The 22451-nt window shown below is 40.4% G+C and overlaps 1 protein-coding gene across 1 annotated transcript; it reads right to left on the bottom strand.

Moving 5' to 3' along the window:
• Positions 1 to 3428: 3428 nt before the first annotated feature.
• Positions 3429 to 22032, bottom strand: RBPMS2 (RNA binding protein, mRNA processing factor 2). Its single transcript, XM_075273605.1, has 8 exons — positions 21650 to 22032; positions 13335 to 13412; positions 12307 to 12345; positions 12172 to 12234; positions 11408 to 11558; positions 7955 to 8103; positions 5054 to 5126; positions 3429 to 4340 (listed from the first exon to the last, which is right to left on the bottom strand). The coding sequence occupies exons 1-7, from the start codon at positions 21698 to 21700 to the stop codon at positions 5064 to 5066; spliced, it is 594 nt and encodes a 197-aa protein (XP_075129706.1). The 5' UTR covers positions 21701 to 22032; the 3' UTR covers positions 3429 to 4340; positions 5054 to 5063.
• Between the last annotated feature and the right edge of the window lie 419 nt (positions 22033 to 22451).

Below are 22451 nucleotides of genomic sequence, written 5' to 3'. Positions count from 1 at the left end.
GCTTTACAAATCTGGTCCACAGTTATCTTGTCCTTTCTCAGCCCACAAGGATGCCATAGCTCTTGTAGAGTGGAAACTTAAGCACATTGAATTATAGACTTAAAGGGGTATTCCCATGACGCTTGTTCACTAACCTGAAGGCTATTGTGGTCTCTTCACTTCCTACTTCTCTTGGCACATAGGTGGGCGGGGTTTCACTTGCACGGGATTGGTTGTAAAATTAATTACCACAGTATGAAGCTGATGTAGCAGAGCTGCATTTGAGTCAGTTTGCATTACATACAGGGGTAACGGACTCCCTAATGCAGCCAAATTCAATTAAACCGACTGATAAGAGCTCAGAAATCCCAGAACTCTCACCTCCCCTGTCATTTAAGTAGTGGAGCTTCTCAAACAGCTCAGAGCTGCTCCCAGCCCCTCCCTCCCCCCTGAGAGCAGGCAGCTTCATCACTTGACAAATGAGCAGATAATCCCAAGCGCCATAGAAACAGAGTGTAAACAATTAAGTGAATAAATTAAGATAGCGGCCAAACAAAACAGTTTTGATAAAGCAATGCATTTAGGAAAAGTCTTAAATCCACATAAACTAGCAGTATAGATAGGATCCTTGTGATGGGACAACCCCTTTAAGTCATGTGGCTATGGACATTGTTGATGCTTGCCCTCCAAAGAGAACAAGTGTTATTTGGAGGACAAAAGTTTGCTCTCTCCTCGGAGAATTTTCTGTCTATGTAGTATAAAACTGTTCTAACCTCTTTTCTCCTGAGGATTTTTAGACACTGGACAGACGGATGGAAGAATGATTTCCTGGTTCCTGAAGGAAGAAGCCAATTTAGTAATAAAAGGAGATGACGATTTTCATAATTCATTTTTAAATAACAAGGACTAAGAACCCTGATTGAATGAAAGCAAGCATTTAGGGTGCATGCACACTACGTAACGCCGGGCGTGTATGAGAGCCGTACACGCCGGCGTTACAGCAGGGCTGCCGAACACTTCCCATTCACTTCAATGGGAGCGCTCGTAAACGCCGCTGTTACGAGCGCTCCCATTGAAGTGAATGGGAAGTGTTCGGCAGTCTACCGTAATGCCGGCCTGTACGGCTCTCATACACGCCCGGCGTTACGTAGTGTGCATGCACCCTTAGGCAGTATTAGGATATAAAGGATCAGGAAGATTCCCTCTAAACCAGGAACAAACACCTTCATGGCTAGTAAGTTTGGAACTTCAACATTGTTTGTTGGAGGATTGAAGACCTTCCATTGAAATAAACTTCTGAGAGGAAACTTGTGTACTCGATGTTGCACCCTGGCTTCAAGGTTTGAAGGACAAATGAATTGAGTAATCCTGTCCCATTGGAGGGTAGAAGTGTATTAGTCTGGATTGTTGGGGTGAAGAATGAAGCCTCTGTTTTTACCCCCTTCAGGGTAGCTACATAAAGCAACTAGTTTTTCCTTTCCCTCTATAGTTAGAAGACAAGGCCTGCTGTCCTTTATGAAAGGAATGGGATCTTGTTGATTTCTGCTCTGGAAAGTTCTTTTCATTTGAGGCACTCTACAATACTGTCTAAAACAGGCCCGAACACAAGCCTTCCAGAAAATGCATTACTTTTTGCATCCTATTACTTTAAGTCCCCTGATCACATTTTCAAACAGTGCTTTCCTAGTGGTACTGGAGAGTATGCCATTGCATGCAGCAAATCTGAATGATTTGACTGAAGCATCTGCCATAAAAGCGCTAGTATAGTCCAACAAATCATATTCTCCTAGGAAGACTTGTTACTGGAATGTACTTTGATACCATCCTACCCAGCTCTGTGTGGGGATAGTCTCCAATACTCCCATTGCCCCCCCTTTTCTCAGTCCAGATACATACTGGCCATGGGTATAGCTGGGCTGACCTCTGATCTAGAGGCATTGTGGGTGGAAAGGTTCAATGTTCGACTTGAAGAGATGTTCCCTTACAGGCTAACAGTCACCAAGCTGGAAGGGCGATAATGTTCTGTTTTGGCTGGCATCCTGTTAGCTGTATAGGAGTCTACAATCTGCACAACTTTGTCAGTTTGCGACAGGGAATCTAAAACAGCAGGCAGATGACAAACACGGAGGAAATCATCTTTGATCATAAAATCTTCAAGGTTGGAAGGTAGCTATGCAAATGTTAAGCAGCTTACAGACTGCTTGTGGGGTCCTGCTGTATATTCCAGAACTTTTTGTAGTGCACCTCTGGAGCCTCCACATGACACCACAGTGTATGGATATCCTAGACTTGGGCCTGAGGACAGCTGCTACTCCTCTGCAGCTAGGTTCGCTAATTGGAACCCTCTCTCCTCCTGCTGACTTAAGTATCAAAATTGAGGGGTCCTTTTGCTCCATACCCAAACAAGTAGCCCCTACAGAAAATAGCACATACATAGCCAGCCCTGACTTTTGCACATACCTCTCTAAATCCTGGACTGTGTGCCAAAACGAAGTGGGAGATGCAACAAGGGCTTCATTGGTGTGCTATCCTTTGACCCTGCATTCCCTGGCAATTCTTCTATCCTCAAGGGATAGCCCAAGCAAGATGAGCACTTTTAACCAGATCAAGAGTGCAACCTCATAGGTTGGGCACTCATGAGGGTTGCCCAGGAAACTAAAGTTTAAACCCTTCCCGACAAATTAGTACAGATGTATGTTCATATTTATACTGTAGTTAGTTGACTCAGCCAGAAAATAAGTAGAGAAAAGTTCTGCACTGAGGACTTTCCTCTACTGGTTTGTTTTGAAAGGAGAACCCCCTATTATAGTCAATGAGGTCTGTTGGACTGTTAATGCCATTTCAGCAGTCCACTTCTGTTGCTCTGGCTCTCAGACTGACCAGAATACATCGTTAACATGCCAATAAAGTTCCCACTAATGTCGCCTAACACTTTACATGGCATAAAATTGAATTTTATACTGCATTAGACATTAACTTAAGCAAACATTAAGTAACATTTTCTATACAGCAGTGAGCCATGCCTCACAGAAACTGCCATAAGCAGTGGCCGCTAGCCAGCTGTAATGACTAACATTACTTTAGTGCCAACCCATCTAGCTATGGGCCCCCTAAAATATACAGGGAAGGGTACCTTGTGTGTCCCTCACCACCCTTACAGGGTGTGGTTTGTCAGAGGCCCTAAGGCTTTGTGTATCATGCCAAGTAAGTTGCCTTTTATTGGAATATTCTGCATAGAAATGTATAGTTTTTTTTTAATAAACTCTTATACTGACTGGAGCTACAGCTTTATTTTTCCATAATGTAGCTACAGTAGCATCATTATTGGATGTAGGCTTTTCTATAACACATTGATTCTTACCTGGAGGTGGTAGATTCTCAAACATGTTTGACTTGTCAGAAGAGAGTTTGACCAGTGCAACTTCTACTACAGACCACCACTATGGTTTTTCATTGCTTTAATTGGTCATAAATTTGAAATTCACACAAACACTTCTTAAATAGTTTATATTTTATCCAGTATCACATTCTCAGAATCATTATTAGAGAAACTCTCTCCATACAAGCAGGAGACCTTTCATAATACTGAAAACATCAATACAAAGCAGTAGACTGCAGCAAAACAAAATTGCACAATTGTTCATAGAGTACAGTAGACAATCCATACAGAATCTGAGCTCTTTAACTGAACATTAACTTATGACAGATTAATATATTCTTTTAATTATTAATACCACACAAAACACATATGATGCATAAATATTTCCTTATTAAACAAGTTACAAAAATACTGGTACTCTTGCTCCATTTCCCCAGAAGGTTGCATTATTTGGCAAAAACAGACTCTCCAATGAAAACGTAAATAAAGTTAGACCAGGTCAGAAGACTTCGACTGCATTAGAGGTGGTGGAATGAGCAGCACATTTTTATGCAAAACTAGATCAAAAGGTTACATAGGCAGACCTTCTGAATCTGGTATACAAGCAACACATCTTTACCACACATTAAATAGGAATTTCATGCCAGAAAAATTAACATGCAATAAAAAGGAGGACAGAAATGAACAGAACATGGCCTAGCTTCAACCATGCACTGTTCTACTGCAGTTTCAAAAGTCACTCAGTTGCTTCATTCAGACCAAGTTAATGAAGTTACCCAGCAGGTTAGTTATTGTCCACAGAAAGACTTGTCAAAATAAGTTTGAGGGATGTCTTGACTCCCCATTGGGAGAGTTGGATCAAACATTCAGAGGCATAAGGAGAAATACAATGTTCAGAAACACTTGTTCATGTCTGGTACATCACTTCTTGGAAGAGAAAAAAAAAAAAAAAATCTGAAGGGGCTGCGGGAAGGTTGCAATCCTAGGATTAAAAAAAATAGATAAATTTATTGTCAAAAAGGCAGAGAAAAAACAATGCTCTCAACCACAATGCTGTAGTGTTCATGCCCAGTTTGTGCTATGGGGTTCAAACCCACTCAGGCCTGGTTCATACCTGCATTCAGTATTCCCGTTCAGGGGGTCCCCAAGAGGACTTCCTGAAAGAATACAGAATGCACTGAACAATGAAAGCACATGGACCCCATAGACTATAATGAGGTCTGTGTTTTCCACACAAGTCATTCAGAGAGGAAAGTAGTTCATGAAGATAATGTGTGGAAAACACAGACCCCCAATATAGTCTATGGGGTCTGTGTGCTTTCATAAGCTCCCCGCTTGTCAATGCATTTGGCATTCTGTTCAGGCCCCCCCCCCCTTCCCCAAGCAGACTTCCCGAATGGAATACTAGACGTAGATGTGAACCAGGCCTTACTTGCTAGATCTTCTATAGTAACTTTTTTTGTAATTAAATAACTACTGTGGCAGATTGTCATTCGATCCTGAAGTGTGCTCAGCTGTTGGTGAATGGTTGGAAAACCAGAAAACACTTAACATACTACTTCTATACCACTACAGTTCTTTTATACCATGTGAACAATGAAGACAACCCATGTTGAAAAATGAAGTGGGTTTGGTAGATTAATGTACCTGGGAATACAAAGTTCTTGAACAACCCTCATACATTGCTTTACTTACTGAAGAGCTTTTAGCAGAACTGACGAGATTTCCATCCTTGCTGGGTTGCTTCAGAGGGTGGATACCAACGCATCTGAGAATGAAAAATATATACCAGGCTCTGATAAACAAGTCACAGGTTCCACTAGATACAGTTAATTGATCCTACATACTATTTGGCAACTGAAATAAGCACATAAGCAACACCAATACAGTTCACGGTGAGCAGCATCTGTGTCCTACTGTGAACATTTCTTCCAGAAGAATCTTACCATAGCAAAATATTTGCAGGGTTTTTTTTAGCAATCCTTCCAACCAGGAAGAAATTCAGTGAATGCAGGTGTACTGCCTAACCTCCTTCAAAACACCTAAACATAAACTAGATACTGTATAACTATTTCAGAAAAGTTTCTGATAAAATAGAGTGCCCAGTCCCATACAGTCTGCTCCCATAGAATGCCTCAATAGAAAATTCCTGGCAGGAACTCCAAAATTAAGCTGTAAGTCAGTGACTGCCTATACATGAAGCCCATACACCATCCATTGAAGTCACAGGTCCATGACATGCCACTAGTCTTTGTGCTTCCTACCCATGTGGAATTTAGGATTTCATCTTAGCGACAAGAAATCATAAAACAAATTTCCTTCTAACTATGTTCTATCAAACTCTTCTAAGACCAAGTATAACAGTTCCAACATACCTCAGCCATGTTGGCGATACTATTTAAGTAGCCTTCTTGGTAAGGTAGTACCACTATACACTATTGATAGAGTCTTTGTGCCTCTTAGTTTTGCAACATACTGTCTAATGACAGATATTTAAACTATGCAAAACTCCCCTAAGAGCAGATCTTTCACCCTGGAGATTGGTTTGTAAAATAAGCAGTCAAGGATATTACACAACTACCCAATAGCCATTTTCAGACAGATGTTTTCTGTTCAGTCTGTTTGTGGCAAGAGCATGGGGGAGGAGCAGGAGATAACATTCCATTGCTAAGCAACTTCATTTTAGGAGCAAATCTACGTCAAGGGTTAGACTACAAATTTAGACAATGTTCTTCGTGAGAAGACGGCCAAGTGAAGATAACTCCAAGATCTGGATTTCAAAGTAGATTTAATATGAAAAACCCTGAACACTGACCAAACTATCATTGCTCAAGACTGAAAACAGAATAATTATGTATGTGCCATTCACAAGAACAGTGCTAAAGAGTCATGACTAGGTTGACTGTACGATTTACATTTTTCTTTATCTGCAAGAAGCCCAGTATGGAAGGTTACACAGTGCTAGTAAAGTGTTTAAATTTTGGCTACACAGTAGATGAGTAGGGGGGTTACCATTTCTCCATGCAGACTCCAGGAGGTATAGCAAGCCAAAAGGCAATAAAATCTTCCTCTAGAGCAAGACTGGTGTGGCTAAAACTATAGTCATTGAGGTTAATGGGTTAGACAAACTTGCAGGGTAAATACTCATGGTAGACCGGTCTGGAAAGCCAGTCTGCATACATATAGCTCAACTGTATACTTCCATGGACCCTCAACTGGTAAGAATATCAGGCTGTCTAAGAACAAAGGAAATCAAATAAGGATGCTTAGCAGTTCCCACACCCTCAGCATTGCCACTCCAGCCGTGCAGTGATCTTTGGTGTGGTTGTGATGTGCCTGTATGCAGCATATACCTGAGGAACGTTTGTCATTCCAATTGGAGAAATGGTATATATATCATTCAGGACTATACAGACTGATACTAGTCAATATCCTGATGTAACGAACATGTGTTTTATTTGTTCATTTATACATTCAGGCAGATTACAGGAACAGTACAGTTCTCAGAAGAGCACCACTGAACCACATTTTAGAGCTAGCATAGTTGTACTGTACAGATGCCAGAACCACCCTATTCCAGGGCAACTTGTCCTGAGCCTTTCACTGACTAAGCCATGTAGCAACTCTTAAGGATTTAAGTGGTGAAATCAAGTCATTAGCACTCGTGTGTTAAATTTGCCTCAATTTTTAATGTTATAGTTTGGATTGTTCTTTATGCCTGTGCCCTCATTCCTAGTGCAAGGCCCCAGATTAATAATTTAAAAAAGCAGACTTCGTGAAATTGCTTAAAGCAGTCTTGAGTTAGGAGAGTGTAATGTTTAACTATATAGAACAAATAAGTAAGCTATTCGTGTTCATGTGAATACAGTGCAACAGAATTTCTTAGAGTGCTTTAAATCTTAAGGAAATAGCAGTAGAGATGTCTTAAGGTGGTTTCTCAATGTCTTTTCCCCCCTAAGTGTCTGACAAAGTTTGTGCCATACTAAGCGAGTGGTCTAGGTTTGGAAAACCATTGTTGCATCCTTCTAAAGACATTACCAAACCTGCCTATAGGTTGTGTGTGATATGGCAGATCCACATTCACTTGTGTAGCTGAGCTTCAGCAAAACCCCCCACTGCCATGTGTGTCTGAAGTGCAGTCATGATTTTCCCATCCTTGGACAATCTCTTCTAGAGGAAATACCTACAAAAATTTTATACAAGTAGTATTTTACAAGCTACTGTCACCATTGTATGCATCACAAAAAAAAATAAAATAAAAAAAACCTATGAACTACTCCTCCCCTGATAACAGTTGCTAAAGGATGTCTTGTAAGTCACCCTGGTCAAGCATGCTCAGTTTCTCTTTAACAGCAGTTTCAGTGCTACATAACCATGCACGTGCAATCTAACAAAAATTTGTTCACAGCACATACCCTGTTAGAAGAAATTGGTAGAGCCGTGTTACTATGTAGATTGAGATGTGATTGAATTGGTAAAGATACAAGCTAGATTCACACAGTAGGTGCCTTTGTAGTTTGCAATATGTTTGTCCACTTCACAAACTATAGTCACAGTATGGAACATTTTGTACCTTTAGGAACTGAATTAGTTTACCTGTGCATGGAGGGCAGCTGCTGCGGCTGCCGCTGCTGGGTATGTAAATGCAGCGTGAGGAATTGCTGGTGCCAGCTCTGTAGTATAGAGTGGATAGGGAGACCAAGCTTCTGGTGAGGCTGGAATTAGTGCAGCACCCGTTAGGTCATCTATGGAGCAAAAAGTAAAAGTTACTACTAGAAGCCACTTTTTAGAAGTCAGACTGGTGCCAGAAGTTACTTCAATTAAAATGCAACCGATTCATTTGACTGTCTATACTAAATTTTAGTTATAGAGCAAATTAAAACCTTTCAGACACTCAATCTATAAGTGTGACAGATTAACAAGCTAATTGCTTTGTTTAGTGCTTGCAGATGAATTCCATGCAGACCACCACAAGGAGTGACAAGAATCTGGTAGCACAGCTAGTGTCAATGCATGGTGAAGACTTCAGTGCTGATGCAAGACGGCCTATTAGCAGAAGGGGAAGTGTTGCCCAAACCAAGAAGCCTATGCAAGTCAAAAAAAAAAAAAAAATTCTCTTCACAATGACAAGTGAAATAGGTGCAGACAGAGGTTAAACCAAGTCTTTCTGGAAGAGTATGATGCTCCATTGTCGCAAGCTTCATTTGAGACATAGAGGCCCCATTCATATAACAGTGTGCTTCAGATCTGGGGCAGTGGAATGGATTCTTATGACAGTGGCATCGAGTGCATTCACATCTATACAGGCTTAGGATTCATTCTGTTCTGACAAAGCAGGTCCTATCCTATTCAGATTCATTCCATATAGATGACGCTGAAGCCCCATAAGATGTGAAAATAGAACACTCAAGTGTCACTCTGCTGTAATCTTTACTCCACATTGGATGCACACTCGATTGTGTAAATGGGTCTTCTAATGTTAAGTTGCCATTTAAGCAGGGAACAGTATGCCTTCCTGTATCAATAGCAAAATTAGGATTAACTTTTACAGTGTTGACTGTGGTAAATGACATGTTCCCTATATTCTTTGCGTTGGCACTAGTGATGAGCGAACACTATTCAAAACAGCTGTTTCAAATAGCACGCTCCCATAGAAATAAATGGACATAGCCGACAAGTGGGGAAGGGGGGGTTATTAAGCAACCGGCCGCTGGCAAAGTCTGTGCCGGCCACTTCCATTCATTTCTATGGGAGCGCGCCATTCAGAACAGCTGTTCCAAATAGTGTTCGCTCATCTCTAGTTGGCACCTTTACAGTGATCTCAAGTTTATATTTTTTTATGTTTTGATACCTTTACAAGATTCCAACACTGAGAAGTGCACCAAATTTTGACACCCATAACTAGTAACATGTACACAGCTGAGCAGAGCAGTAACATGTACACAGCAGAGCACCTTTTTGCAGTACAAGAAGTCTCTTTATACCATTTTGGAGAACAATTGACTATCAGTTGGGCAATTTGCCTCAAACAAGTAGTAAATAATCTGGTCAATTTGACTTATGGGATACATTTTTTATAGTTTAGGCACCACAGTGTCCTGCATAATATGCATGAGATTTGTCAAGGCATTTAAAAAAAAAAAAAAGAAAAAAAAAAAAAAGAAAAGCTTTTAGGGACATCTGAAGCCTGAACAGGCATTACTGCAACCTCTGAGATGCATGGTCAGTCACCTCCAAAGACAGCTTACAACTTTAGTGTGCATGCTGGACTTAAAGACCTTTCATCAGATTGGGCACAGGCAGTTGCATACACTGCTGGAAAGCCAACACCACTCAATTCAGCGTACTGTCAGCTTTCCCGATCTGTGCCCCAGGTAAAGGTCCTGGTACTGTAGCGTTTTACAGTCAGAAGGGCGTTTCTGACGGTCAGTCAGGAACGTCCTTCTCCACAGCAGCGCCTATCGCGCTGTACTGTGTGAGCAGGGAGGAACGCCCCCTCCCCTCCTGATAATACTAGTCTATGGACGAGCACTGTGAGCAGAGGGAGGGGGCATTCCTTCTGACTGTAAAGCGCTACGGTACCGGGACCGATAGCGCTTTACCCGCAGCACAAATCGGGAAAGGTGCCAGGTCCACACTACTTTATTATGGCAGGTTAGTTGCCAGCTTGCACATAGCAAACTAATCTACAGTAACACCACTGAATTATATTAAAAATGTCAACCACATGCTGCTACTAAAGCCCATAGCATATTTTAATAGACTCAAAATTTCAACTTTTGAAATAGAAATTGTACCTAGAATATACCACTGTACAAAAAAAAAAAAGTGAACATGACAATACATAAGCAAGTTTCCAGCCTTTACATTTAAAGAGAAGGAAACTTGTAAAAGTTACAGGAATGACAAATTTTAAAGTGTATTAATCCTTCTCAGTCGGTTCTTTATCAAGTCACTGAATTTATACTTAAAGGGATTCTATCATTGGATACCCTTTTCTTTCTGACTAACACAGGAATAGCCTTAAGAAAGGCTATTCTACATTTAGATGTCTTCTCTGCGTCACCGTTGGGTAGAAATCCTGGTTCTTTGGTATGCAAATGAGTTCTCTAGCAGCACTGGGGCGGTCCCCAATGCTGTGAGAACTCTCCAGTGACACCTCCATCTTCTGGAACAGCCTTACCCTGTGTCTTCTTCCGTCCTGGGTTTCAGTCTTCTAAGCACGTGCAGTCGGCTCTGCCATTGGGCCTCAGGCAAAGCTGACTGCACATGGCCACAAGAAAATGGCCGCTTACACCGGCTTACTGTGTAAGTGGCCATTTTCTTGTGCCCATGGGAATGCACAGTCTGCTCTGCCCAAAGCCCGATGGCAGAGCCAACTGCGCATGCCTAGAAGATTGAAACCCAGGACAGAAGATGACATTGCGGGGAGGGCGTTCCAGAAGATAGAGGCATCGCTGGAGAGTACTCTTGCAGTATTGGGGACACCCCCAGTGCTACGAGAGAACTCTTTGCATACCGAAGAAAACTGGGATTTCTACCAAACAGCGACACAGATAAGACATCTAAAAGTAGAATAGCCTTTAAGACTATTTCTATGTGTCCAAAAAAAAAAAAAAAAATCCAATTACAGGATCCCTTTAACAGTCGGCTCTAATGCCATGGACTCGCAGGCTGCACCTGCAACATTACTTCTGGGTCTCTGCTGTATTATACATCTGGGACCAGAAAATAGACTTTGACGGCTTAATACTCAGATGCTGTGATCAATAGCGATGATGGCACGTGAATGGTTTGGGGGGCAAGAGCCATATAAACTCATCATGCAAAGAATGAGCCCTCACATAGCCATGTTGACAGAAGACTAAAAAGTTATAAGGAGGAAGAAAAATATGAAACGCTGCTGAGCATTAACATCTAAACTACCCCCTGTTCTTAACATGCAGTTATACAAGATGGAGGCCTTTATTAAACATCAAAACTTGGCCTGCAATTATCTAGTTCCCTTAGGAAGATTTTTCCCCCCACAAAGTCAGTATCAAAACTTACATGGATCTCGTGCAATGAAGTGTGCTCCAAGTGCAGGGTGGAGGTTTGTGGGGTTAGGTGTAGCCATTAATTTGTTCTTGGCCATCTTTGTGTTGGCCTTCGCAAACTCTAGTCTTAAAGTCTGTGGGTTCTCTGGATCAAAACGGATACCCTATGGAAAGCAAAGTACCAATGGAAAGTCTTATTGGACCTACCTACATTTCAAGCTTTGACAATGCACTTGGTCATTCAAAAGCAACTTCATGCAAATTTTAGTACAGTAGTTCTGAACAGTTAAAACCTTAGTGTCATTCACAACTTTGAGTATTGCAGTAAATTGCATAGCCTGTAAAAGTATATCATTTGTCTTCCCCACCAGACACCTAGTCAGGCAATTGCTACAGACTTTTCATTGTATACTACCAAAGCACTGTACAACTGTGCCTGGTATGGCAGCTCAGTCCTACAAGCTGCCCAATTGGGTAGGTTGTCAACAAAAAAAAAAACCAAAAAACCCACAATACACTAATTGAATATTGCCATGTAGTCTAGCAAAATAATTAGGCATATAGGTGTATTTATAGACACTTATTTTGTATGAGGGAGTCATTGAGTTAAACAGTGATTGAAAAATAAATTTAATAGCCATTTATTAATGTTAGTTTCAGGCTGTGTAATCTAGGGTATACAGTAAGTGGATAGAGTGTTACAGGGAAAACTGCACTGAAAAATCTTACAAGATGATTGTACCGTAAGCAACTCTTAATTAAGGAGTGACCACTTACATTTAAGGCATTCTTTGCAGCTTCTGCACCTGCCCTGTTATCAAAGGTGACAAAGCCTACAGGCTGGAGAGAAACAAGAGTGTCAAACACTGAGGCAAGACTAAGTAAACACTTGTCTTACAGAGCAAAGGTTACCTGTTTTGAGGTTAGCTTGATCAGTGATCCTTCATAACCCTAAAAGCAGAAGACAAATTGAAAGTTTGCTTTAGAAAGTGACAAAGCCTGTGGTGTTATTGCGGCATTGGGAAGTGGATGTGCTGGAAACTAGGAAAGGGAAGATCTGCAGGACTAATCAGGGACAGCAGTGACAAGCTGCAGAGGGAGTGTATCTGCACCCTCTGCCATGGGGTGGTGCTGTGGTCCCAAGTAGCAGAACTATAGTGGTACCCATAACTTCCCAGCAGTGCCTACGGCTGTGCTCTGTCAGTGTGGACATTTGTGCTTATGCTGTGCAATTTGACCGATGAGATTAGAAGAAATTGACATGGGCATAGACTTTAAAATGCCATATTTTACTCAACCCTGAGCTTTATCCACTCAATTTAGCACCAGATTAAGCAGCAACAATAAAGTACATTTTAAAGCGTAAAATCCAAGTCAATTTTGCCCATCATTTGATTCATTTATAGTGGCAGAGTGGTGGAATCTGAAATGGTACCTTTCACTGTAGTAAGACCCCCAGTTCAGGCAAAGAAGGGAAGAGAAAAATAAACCAGTTACCTCTTTTAGCACTAAGGGATTGTAACTTTCTAGCATTTGAGAGCCACCTATCTGATCAATACCCATCCCCTAAACACTGGGAAGCAACCCCATATGATGTATTATATGTTTGACATTCCATCAAGTTTTAAGTAGATGAAGTTCTTATGTAAATTGAGTAGACAAAGACCTTGCTTACTTATGATTGGTTTAGTTTTAAGGATATTCCAAGTTTATGGTTTTGAAGTTGAGAAAAAACAAAAAAAAAAACTGTAGCAACTCAGATTGAGGATTTTTATCTAAAGCCATATAAAAACATTAAACCGTGCAACTGAGCCAACAAAGTCTTGAGAAATTTGCTTATTCAGCCAAATCTACTTCCATCGCCCTTTGTGAATAATGACCTGCAACATAGCTTGCCATAACATTTCTGGTAAAGACGGCAGAGTTAATGCTTTGCCTACCTTAAATGGTCTGAATAGCAAATAAAGTTCCCTGGGTTTGATGTCTATCGGAAGACCACTGACAAACAGCGTCCTGACCTGGTTAAGAGATAAAGATAGTTGTAGATTAATACAATGCCCCAAAATCCACTATTATACATTGCAAGTGATCCTAGTCCTACCAATAACCCCTATCAATGGTTGGAGATGAATGGCAACACTTGTTGTGGCATCTTTATGCAGCATATTTGGGTGAGTGCAGGTTTAGAACATTTGTGTCACAGTTATCAGGTTGTAGTTGCAGATACATTGACTGCGGCATTAGTACTACTAGAGAGTGTTATTGCTACTACCATTCCAGTCAGATAACTTGTCTATTATGCTATTCTAATATCAAACTTTGTAGTCTGCACATGCTTTCCCACCAGGCCAAAAGATGACATATTGCTAGCTTTATGCCATGCTTTGATATGTTTGGACCAACAGGATTTCAGCCATTTTGAGGCTACAGCCAATACATCTCTGGCTGAGAAAAGATGTTAGGTTTTGAGATTCAGAAGAACTCAAAACTTGTCAAAAGGCTACAAATACAAGTTTGTGGCTTTTTGGCATGCTTTTCACAAGATGCAGGTTTTTACTGGAATTTTGTATTCACAACCTTAGAGCTTTTAATTATTCAATGCAAATTTTGGGAATCAGATTAAACAGTTGTGTTGGATCCTTGGATAAGCCTGGGACTGCCAGCCTGACAGAGCACACTATTTGACATTTAAACTGCACCAATTGTGCAAGTACTGTGGTACTAGAGAAGAAAATTATATATATATATATATATATATATATATATATATATATATATATATATATATATATATATATATATATATATATATATTTTTTTTTTTTTTTCATTCCAGCAGCTGCATTATAAGAATACGACTGAGGCTTCAGGAGGTCTTTAAAAAGTTTTTGCTATTAGAACAGATATTTAAATTCAGTCTAGGTTTGTGTTCACACAACGTATAGTGAGCCATGTGCAGTTTTATTTATATAGCACCAAAATATTTCTTTAACACATTACAAACAATTGGATACATTGACATTGAAAGTTAACGCCTGTTCTCTGCCACCATCTCCTGAAAAATAAGGACAGCAGGGGAGAACAGAAGGGAAGCACTAAACGAATTTTGGGAGATTTTTATTGAAATAAGTTCTTTATATAGCTAGTGGCTACCTACAGCACTAGGAATACTAATGTATCGCTAGAAGACTCAGAATGAGAGCACTAGAACAATATATCTTAGCTGGCCTTTTAGTACACAACTGTATCAAGCCAGAAAATTTTATGGAAGTATACCCCTAAAAATACTAAGTCGAGATAGCCAAACTTTTTTGAAGTATCAAGCTACACTAGATTCAAGTTACATTGTGGTGTCAAACTGGCCATCATTTTTAGGTTAAATAGTCATGCTCAGAGGGAATGCAGCAGTTCCAGGAAAAAAAACAAAAAAAACCAGCTATAACAGTACAGCCATCAGTTGCACTTGCTTCCTCCCATCTGTCATATGTGCTTACTTCCACCCATGTTAGCAGCTCACTTATTAAGCCACTAGGGATGTTTTCTGTGTGAGCAATGACAAAACTCTCCACATCAGGACCAGCCGTTTCTATAACCTCTAAAATATTTACCAGTTGTGTCTAATCATGTCTAATATGCACTGGTAGACACCATGGTGGGAGGATTTGGGCTCAGAAGTGGCTCTAGCTTTTTTGTTCTGCATGGTTGCTTTGTTTGCGCATCTGTACTGGCATTCCCACATGCAGAAGGAAACGCAACAATGAGCGTTTTGGGTCTTCAGTTCTTAAACTGATCAGGTTTCAAAGTTTAGTAAGATTTGTTTTTTTGTTTTTTATTTGCTGGACAGGGATTTCTTTTAAAGGCTTAGTTGCACATTTCTGGCCATCTAGACAGACTCATGAAGTCACCAGCTACTTTAGCTGCCACTGACCTTTTATTTTTGGGGATTGGGTAGGTGGATGTGCTAGGAACCCATTATACCATGAAAGCCATAGGTAGACATGCACTTATGTTCTCTGTCAGAACATGGAATATCCTGTATGACCCCTACAAATAAGCTTCCAAAGTAGAACTATGGTTAATGGATAGGTCACCATGAAAATGTAGTATATGCATGTACATATCCACTAGTCAAACACTGCAGCAACAAGTAACATTATGACTAGGAAAGAAAGCAACATTTGCCTTATACTAAACCAAGTCATTTTTTTTTAATTTAAAGAGGAACAAATCTAGAAGTACTTGCCAAATTTAGTCAAGCTTATGAGCTCTGTCAGTCTACTGAATATCCTGCATGACCCCTACAAATAAGTTTAAGAAATGAACTGTCACCATGATAATGCAGGATAACCTACAGGCAACGAGAGACAAGCAAATTCACATAGGTTTGAGAAACAGTATAATCTGTGACTTATTCAGATTCCTCATACCATTAAGTCAAGGAGGCGGCCCTATGAATAATGACAGCTTTCCCTCTGAGTGTGCATACAGATAATCCATAGAAACAGCAATAAGTGAAGCGCTACATGGAATCTTCTGCTCCGTTCCTCTATAACATACAGCCTGCAGAGTGCTATGTTTTTTTGGTGACAGTTTCCCCTTTAACTTTTTGCTCTACTTCACTATAGAAGTTCATACTGCAGTCAATAGCCTTATTATTGTCACTAGATTTCTCTATGCATTACACTGTTTAAACTTGTAAAGTGAAACGATACAGAGTAGATTATGGAATTACTGGGAAATTGTGTTCTGTGACCTCTGTTAAATGTGGTGTTAACTCAAGATCAGATCCAGGTGCTTGGTTTCATGGTACCCTTAGATGGAGTTGTCCCCTCCTACAACTCTGAATGTCTAAAGTTTAGTGGCTGCGAGCCATGTTACATGTACATCAAGCAGAGACTGACTAAAGTCAGATGGAATGTTATGATGCAGTTAACAAACAAGAACACAGTACTTATAAGGCTCTAAGCACCATGTGCAGTGTGCACTGTAATACTGCCGCATTATTATGCTGCGTGCAATAATACATCCATTGTCATGGTGGGGGTACACATATGGAATACATCAAGTCTATTCTAGTCAGGTATAGTCATCTGTAGGTTTGTTTTATTTCCCAGTGATTAGAAGCTGAGAAAAACTACAGTATTGATCCTAAGGTTGTAGTAGTTACATGCCTGATATTTGCCTTTAAGACAAAACACTACTGAACACCACATATCTAGTAGAAACCTTGTAATATAAGAATCAGTTAGGCATTCACCCTTAAAGCAAACAAGTCACAATTAACAGTGATCTATAGCAAAGTGCAAAGATCTGCATCGGTCATATTATAGAGCTGAGCAGATTGATACAAATGAGTCTTTTCCCAAAACTTACATTTCCGTTTTATGCTTAGAGGGAACCGAGTCCAGTCGGCAATACCAAATGTGAATGAAAACCATCCCTGTACGCACTGAGATCCGCCCACTGGACTCCCAAGCATGGGCAACAAGATTGATACACGACAAGTTCTACCAAGTCTTTTCCCACAATATCAGACTGCTCAGGTCTTACTGTCTGCAGATTGTACAGCATTTTCAAGGGATTCCCCTTTATTATAGGGGAAACCCATCAACTTTTTTTGCAAATGTCATTTAACACATGGTTTAAAACTTTACAAGACATTCAGAGATCATAAAAATTGAACCAAGTTCATGTCTTTGCCAGCCAGCGCCATCAGAGGACCAGAACTGACAGGTTGACTGCTGCTATGTAGATACACATGTAGCCTGGTGACTCCATTGACTAAGTGGAGACTGTCAGAATCAAGACTTGTACTGAGCCTTTTCTTCATCAGTTACCACTGGCAATTCTATAGGGAGTTCTTTTTTGCAGTGGTCACCTAATGTAGGCCACAAAACAGGATTACAAAGGTACTAACACCTCTCCAGGTAACATTCACCACCGACAATACAGGTTTATGTACTTCCTTTCTTGTACAAAGCCTAGAAGAGTCCCATAGACCTCAGAATCAGCTTTAGACTATTGCTGTAAAACATATCACAAAATGCTATTAACTGTAGAGGAGCAACTCAGTGAATATGGCAGTCCCCATAGTATTGCACAGAAAATATAGAAAAAACAATTGAGGCTAAGGCCCTATGTTGTGGAAATGCAGCTTTGTTGTAGCTGCAGTTTGAGCCAAAGTCAAAAGTGTCTACAAAAGGAATATACGAAGGACTTTCAAGGACGCTGTGAACAACTTTTCCATAATAGAGCTTTATTTTTTTGTGAGTATTGTACTGCAAGTACTAGGTGATGTATACATCAATACAAGTTATATATCTAAAATGTTAATGGTCTCAAATCTTTAACTCAAAACTATTTTATAAGATTCTGTTCACATCTACATGGATTCTGTTATAAACAAAAACCACAAAATGTTGGTTTGTTCCAATGATTTGCAATAGGGATCTGCTGAGTTTAAACTACAGATATACACTCACTAACAGCTGTTTAAGAAGGGTCAGGTACTACAAGATCCAGGCCAGTAAAAAAAAAAATTATAAAAATTAATAATGGACCCACTTATAAACTATAGATTATTAAAGCAGTCACTACTTATCTATTACTTATCTGCCACTCATACTAGCTTACAGAAGCACTATCACTTAGAGAAGATCACAGCAACAGAGGAGTGTGGGGGTGGGACTTTAGGACACAGGGGTCATACTTGAACAGCAAGTTTAGCAAGGGGATGGACTGAGTAGAAGGATGTTTTGTTAATAAAACTGATTTTTGGCTCACAGCTGAGCCTGTTCCACTGAACCTGGGTTTTGCACACGAGTGGAAATAAATGCTGCAGTCTTAATTTTTTTTTTTTTTTAGAAGTGCTCATTTTAAGTGAAAAATAAAGTGAATCGGTTTTCTTAGCATCAATTCTTCTAGGTACATTTGCAGTTATAGGAACCCTGCAGAGAGGTTATTGCAAACATTTTTGGGAACGAGCTACAGATCTTTGGATGTATGCCTGCTAAAGTCTTTATATCGCTTCATAATATCTCAAACTAACTTGATGTGGAAATCAGGGTTCTGTGCAGGCTATATCATCAATTCCAGGATGCCAACCATTCTTGTTTACTGGTCCTTCAACCTCTTACCACCACATGATGCACCATTACGCTTTACTATGGGGGGGGGGGGGGATGACAGCTGCAGATCCATCTCCATACACTGCTAGTACTGGCCAGATTTGGCTGCCTAGGACCCCCCCACCAGAAAAATTAGTTATGAGGCCTACTATACAGCTATATGAAAATTGTACCTCTTTCGCAATTTCCTAAAGAGTGGCACCATCATACATTTTCAGTGGTAGTTTTCTGCCTAGCCCTTTTTATTTTTGACTTGTGGTCCAGTCAGTAGCCTGCTGACTGGCTCTTGCCTTGAACAAGGGCCCAGTTAGCTCTGAAAACTGGGAACATGAGTGTACAGCAGCAGACCTCAAGCAGCAAGATTGGGGCTCCAGCATTGACATTTACAACATGGACCCAGGGAGAAAATATACTGGCTGGACTAACACTGCATCTAGATGGAGTCTCAGCAAACCGAAGTATATATAAATAGGATAGTTTCTTCAATAATCTACCCAGTATCTCTTACAGATGCATTGTCAGATTAAGATGCTGTATGAGGATCATCTATATGAGGTACAGTGGGTGTATGTGCCAAGGTCAGCTGTTGGCTCACCAGGGTATTCATCTGAGAGCCAGTCCACATTTGGGCTGTATTATACAGCCAGCATCCACCATGATCTTCCTGCACCAAGCTTAGCTGTTAATACTTTATATGCGTAGGTCAATTACAACTGAGGCTAGGTTCACACTTGCCTGTCTGCTAAAACAGTGGCTACATGCAGACTCAATTTATTGATACCGGTGTAGAGAAACTTCATCCTTTAATAGGTGCCGTTGCACAGATTCCAAGACTATTGGAGCTTTCCTCTAGCTCCTACAATTTGTTGCACTCTATATGCTAAATGGTCTGAGAGAGACTGGCATTTCATGGGAATGCGTTGCCATTCCTGGCAAAAACCATTGATCTCTACTGACAAACAGAACATATGTAGACATACATGTGAGATACTGTGTTTCACTACTGTAGACATGAGAATGCTTTAATGAGCCCATAAAGCCACTTCAGCAATTATGACTATGTAAAAGATTGCAGCCAAGTTGTACTGGTAACTCATTTTAGCAATGGTTATGTGCAAAATAACCTACCAGGACAGACATTTGGTAAAACGAGTAACCATATGAATTAGGTTTATCACATTAGTAATCTAGAGACAGGAGGGATCAGATACAAGCAATTACAGAATAGCAAGAAATGTGCACTAGTTCAGCAGGGCAACTGCATAACAACCACCTAATAGTTTTGATGCCAACAGCTCAAATATATCTAAGGGTAGCGTATGACGGCTTATGTGCTCACAATGGTACAGATTAAAGTGGCAACGCTGATATTTCCAACTTGAAGCAACTTGTGTTATTTCTGTTAAGACAGCCATGAAAATAAAGGAATTTGGCCACATTATCTAGTTAGGACAGGTGCAGTCAAAACTGCATGCAAATAGTTTGATTCAGTTTTGTGATCCATTTCCCTCTGAAAAGAGAAAAATAAACCCAATAAGGCTGCCAACATTCGCATTAAGACATCATGCAATTTTGATGCAGTTTCAACTGCACCCAACCTAATCATGTGAATGCACCCTCAATGGTCACATAATCCAATGATCTGGTCAAATCCACAAACAGAAGATTGGACAATATACCAGAATATATTATTCATTGCATTCAGGATTGTGCTAATAGATAATTTTTGCCCACCAGTACAATAGCCACCCGTGGCTATTACTTGCTAGAATGACACTAAGTGGAGTTCAAAATCTACAGTCCTATTTCCTGTACAGAATGAGTTCTTAAAACAATACTATATATATATATATATATATATATATATATATATATATATATATATATATATATATATTTTTATATTCCAAAAACATACTGATGGGGAGTATAGATTGTGAGTCCTATGGGACAGTAACTGACAGTCTAAAGTGCTGCAGAATATGATGGCGCCATATAAGCATAATAAAAATATAATATACAGACACCAACTGAACTACAAGTTAGTGAACTGTATGAAGCCATATATAACGTAAAGCTGAGCTCGCAACGAAATGCGACAAGGCTTTGTAGTTTAGGTCATTATGGTTATGTCTAGTTAGACTGCAGAACATTTACATCAAGAGTTAGTGATAAAACAAATGTTACCCAATAACCAATGAGGTTATAGTTTAGTAAATTCAGATTTAGAGACTAGACCACAAGCTTACATGGATATCCTTGGGGGACAGAGTAGAGCTTATGTATCCACAATAAGCAAACAGCATCCCTTTCCCCAAACCTAATAAATCCAAACACACCACAAATGGAAGATAAAGTCCATGCCTTTCAGCTTTACATTGAGGACTCAAAACAGCCCAAATCATAGCCTTATATTTATATTACACATACTTCTGGGTCAGCAAGCTTCCTCATAGTTTATACAAGCCATTACAGAAGTGCGGGAATGTAAAAGAGAAAAATACACATCCTCCTTTTCATAATATTTAATACTTAATAGACAAGAAAACCTAAACACTTCCACATTTTAGAACATGTGTAGCTGGCGCGTAGAAAGCCGCTTTAAGACAACTACAAGGAAATCACTCATCTAGAGGCATGGCTTACTTCACCAGTGACAGCAATGGAACTGGCCTGGTGTAAGAGGACAACTCTAAATATTTACCAGTAACAATAGGCAAGAGTAACAAGAGCGAAGACAGTATACACAAAACTATAAGGCTACACAAAACTATAAGGCTATATGTGCGTCTGTAAGACACCTTCAATAAATAAGCCAAGAGGCAGCCAGCTGCCTTTACACAATGCTACATGACAAAGCTCTGTATGTAGGGTTCATAGCCCTGATCCTACTTGCACAATAGTAACAGTTTCAACTCTGCTACATCTGTCTATACTTCAGTGCAAGTAACAATAAAAAGTAGTCATAAGATAATACAACAATGTAACTGTTAAGACATTATTACAAGCCAAAGCTAAAGAGTCTTCAAAGACACTCTAAAGTGAACTTGAAAGGCAGAAGGAATATTGAAGCTTTTACAATGGGAGAAGCAGGCATGAAGACAGAAGGGTGGGATCCTAGTACTCACCTCTTCCTCTAGATTATTATTGTGCTCAGTGTCAGGCTTTAGAGTACTCATGGTGTACAAACCAACAGCTGATTCCTCTGCAGAGTCCACGGTTGCTGATGGTGGGGTTCCCTGTTACACTAGAGAATGTGCCCCCTTCTTTTACCCTGAGCTGCAGAACTTGTGGTGACTGCAGCTTAAGTTGGGAGAGCTGGTGCCCAACTCCCGGGAAGTACAACTTTCATGTGGTGTAGAGGTGCCCAGTGCGGGTGATGAGGAGGAAGGAGGGATGTATGCGGTGGGAGAGGTGTCTATGTGAGTGCTTAGGTGGGAGAGTGCAGGAGAACTGAGGCGGGATGGCTGCTCTTTATACCACCCCTTCCTGAAGTGAAGCCTTAATTAAGGAGGGGGAGTGAGGCTCAGGACAAGCATGGAGGCTCATCAATTAAAGTTACACACAAGAGGAGAGGCTGGGAGGGGTGAAGGGCTGTGCCCACTGATGCTACACAGAGGATCAGCTGCTTGTCCTCCTCCTCCCTCACTATCTAGGGAGCACAAGCAGCCAATCCCGTCATGGCCATCACCACGGGGGCCGCTCTTTTTTTTTAACTAGGAAAAGAAAGTAAAACTTTAATGCAGTTCTGATAGACTTTGCAGTATAGAAGTGTCAGTGCCGGCACCTAACTGGTTAACAGGCTGCCCTTGGTTACTTCAGAAACATGGACGAGTTGTGAGTTGATGTCAGTGGGGAAGTTATTTATCAATTACCAAAGTCAGTCATGTGTATAGAGTCTGACTAGAAAGTCAGTGAGCCTGAGTGACT

This window comes from Leptodactylus fuscus, chromosome 5 (genome assembly GCF_031893055.1).
Source record: "Leptodactylus fuscus isolate aLepFus1 chromosome 5, aLepFus1.hap2, whole genome shotgun sequence".
Classification (NCBI taxonomy): Eukaryota; Metazoa; Chordata; class Amphibia; order Anura; family Leptodactylidae; genus Leptodactylus; species Leptodactylus fuscus.
This window is presented reverse-complemented; position numbering and strand designations above follow the sequence as displayed.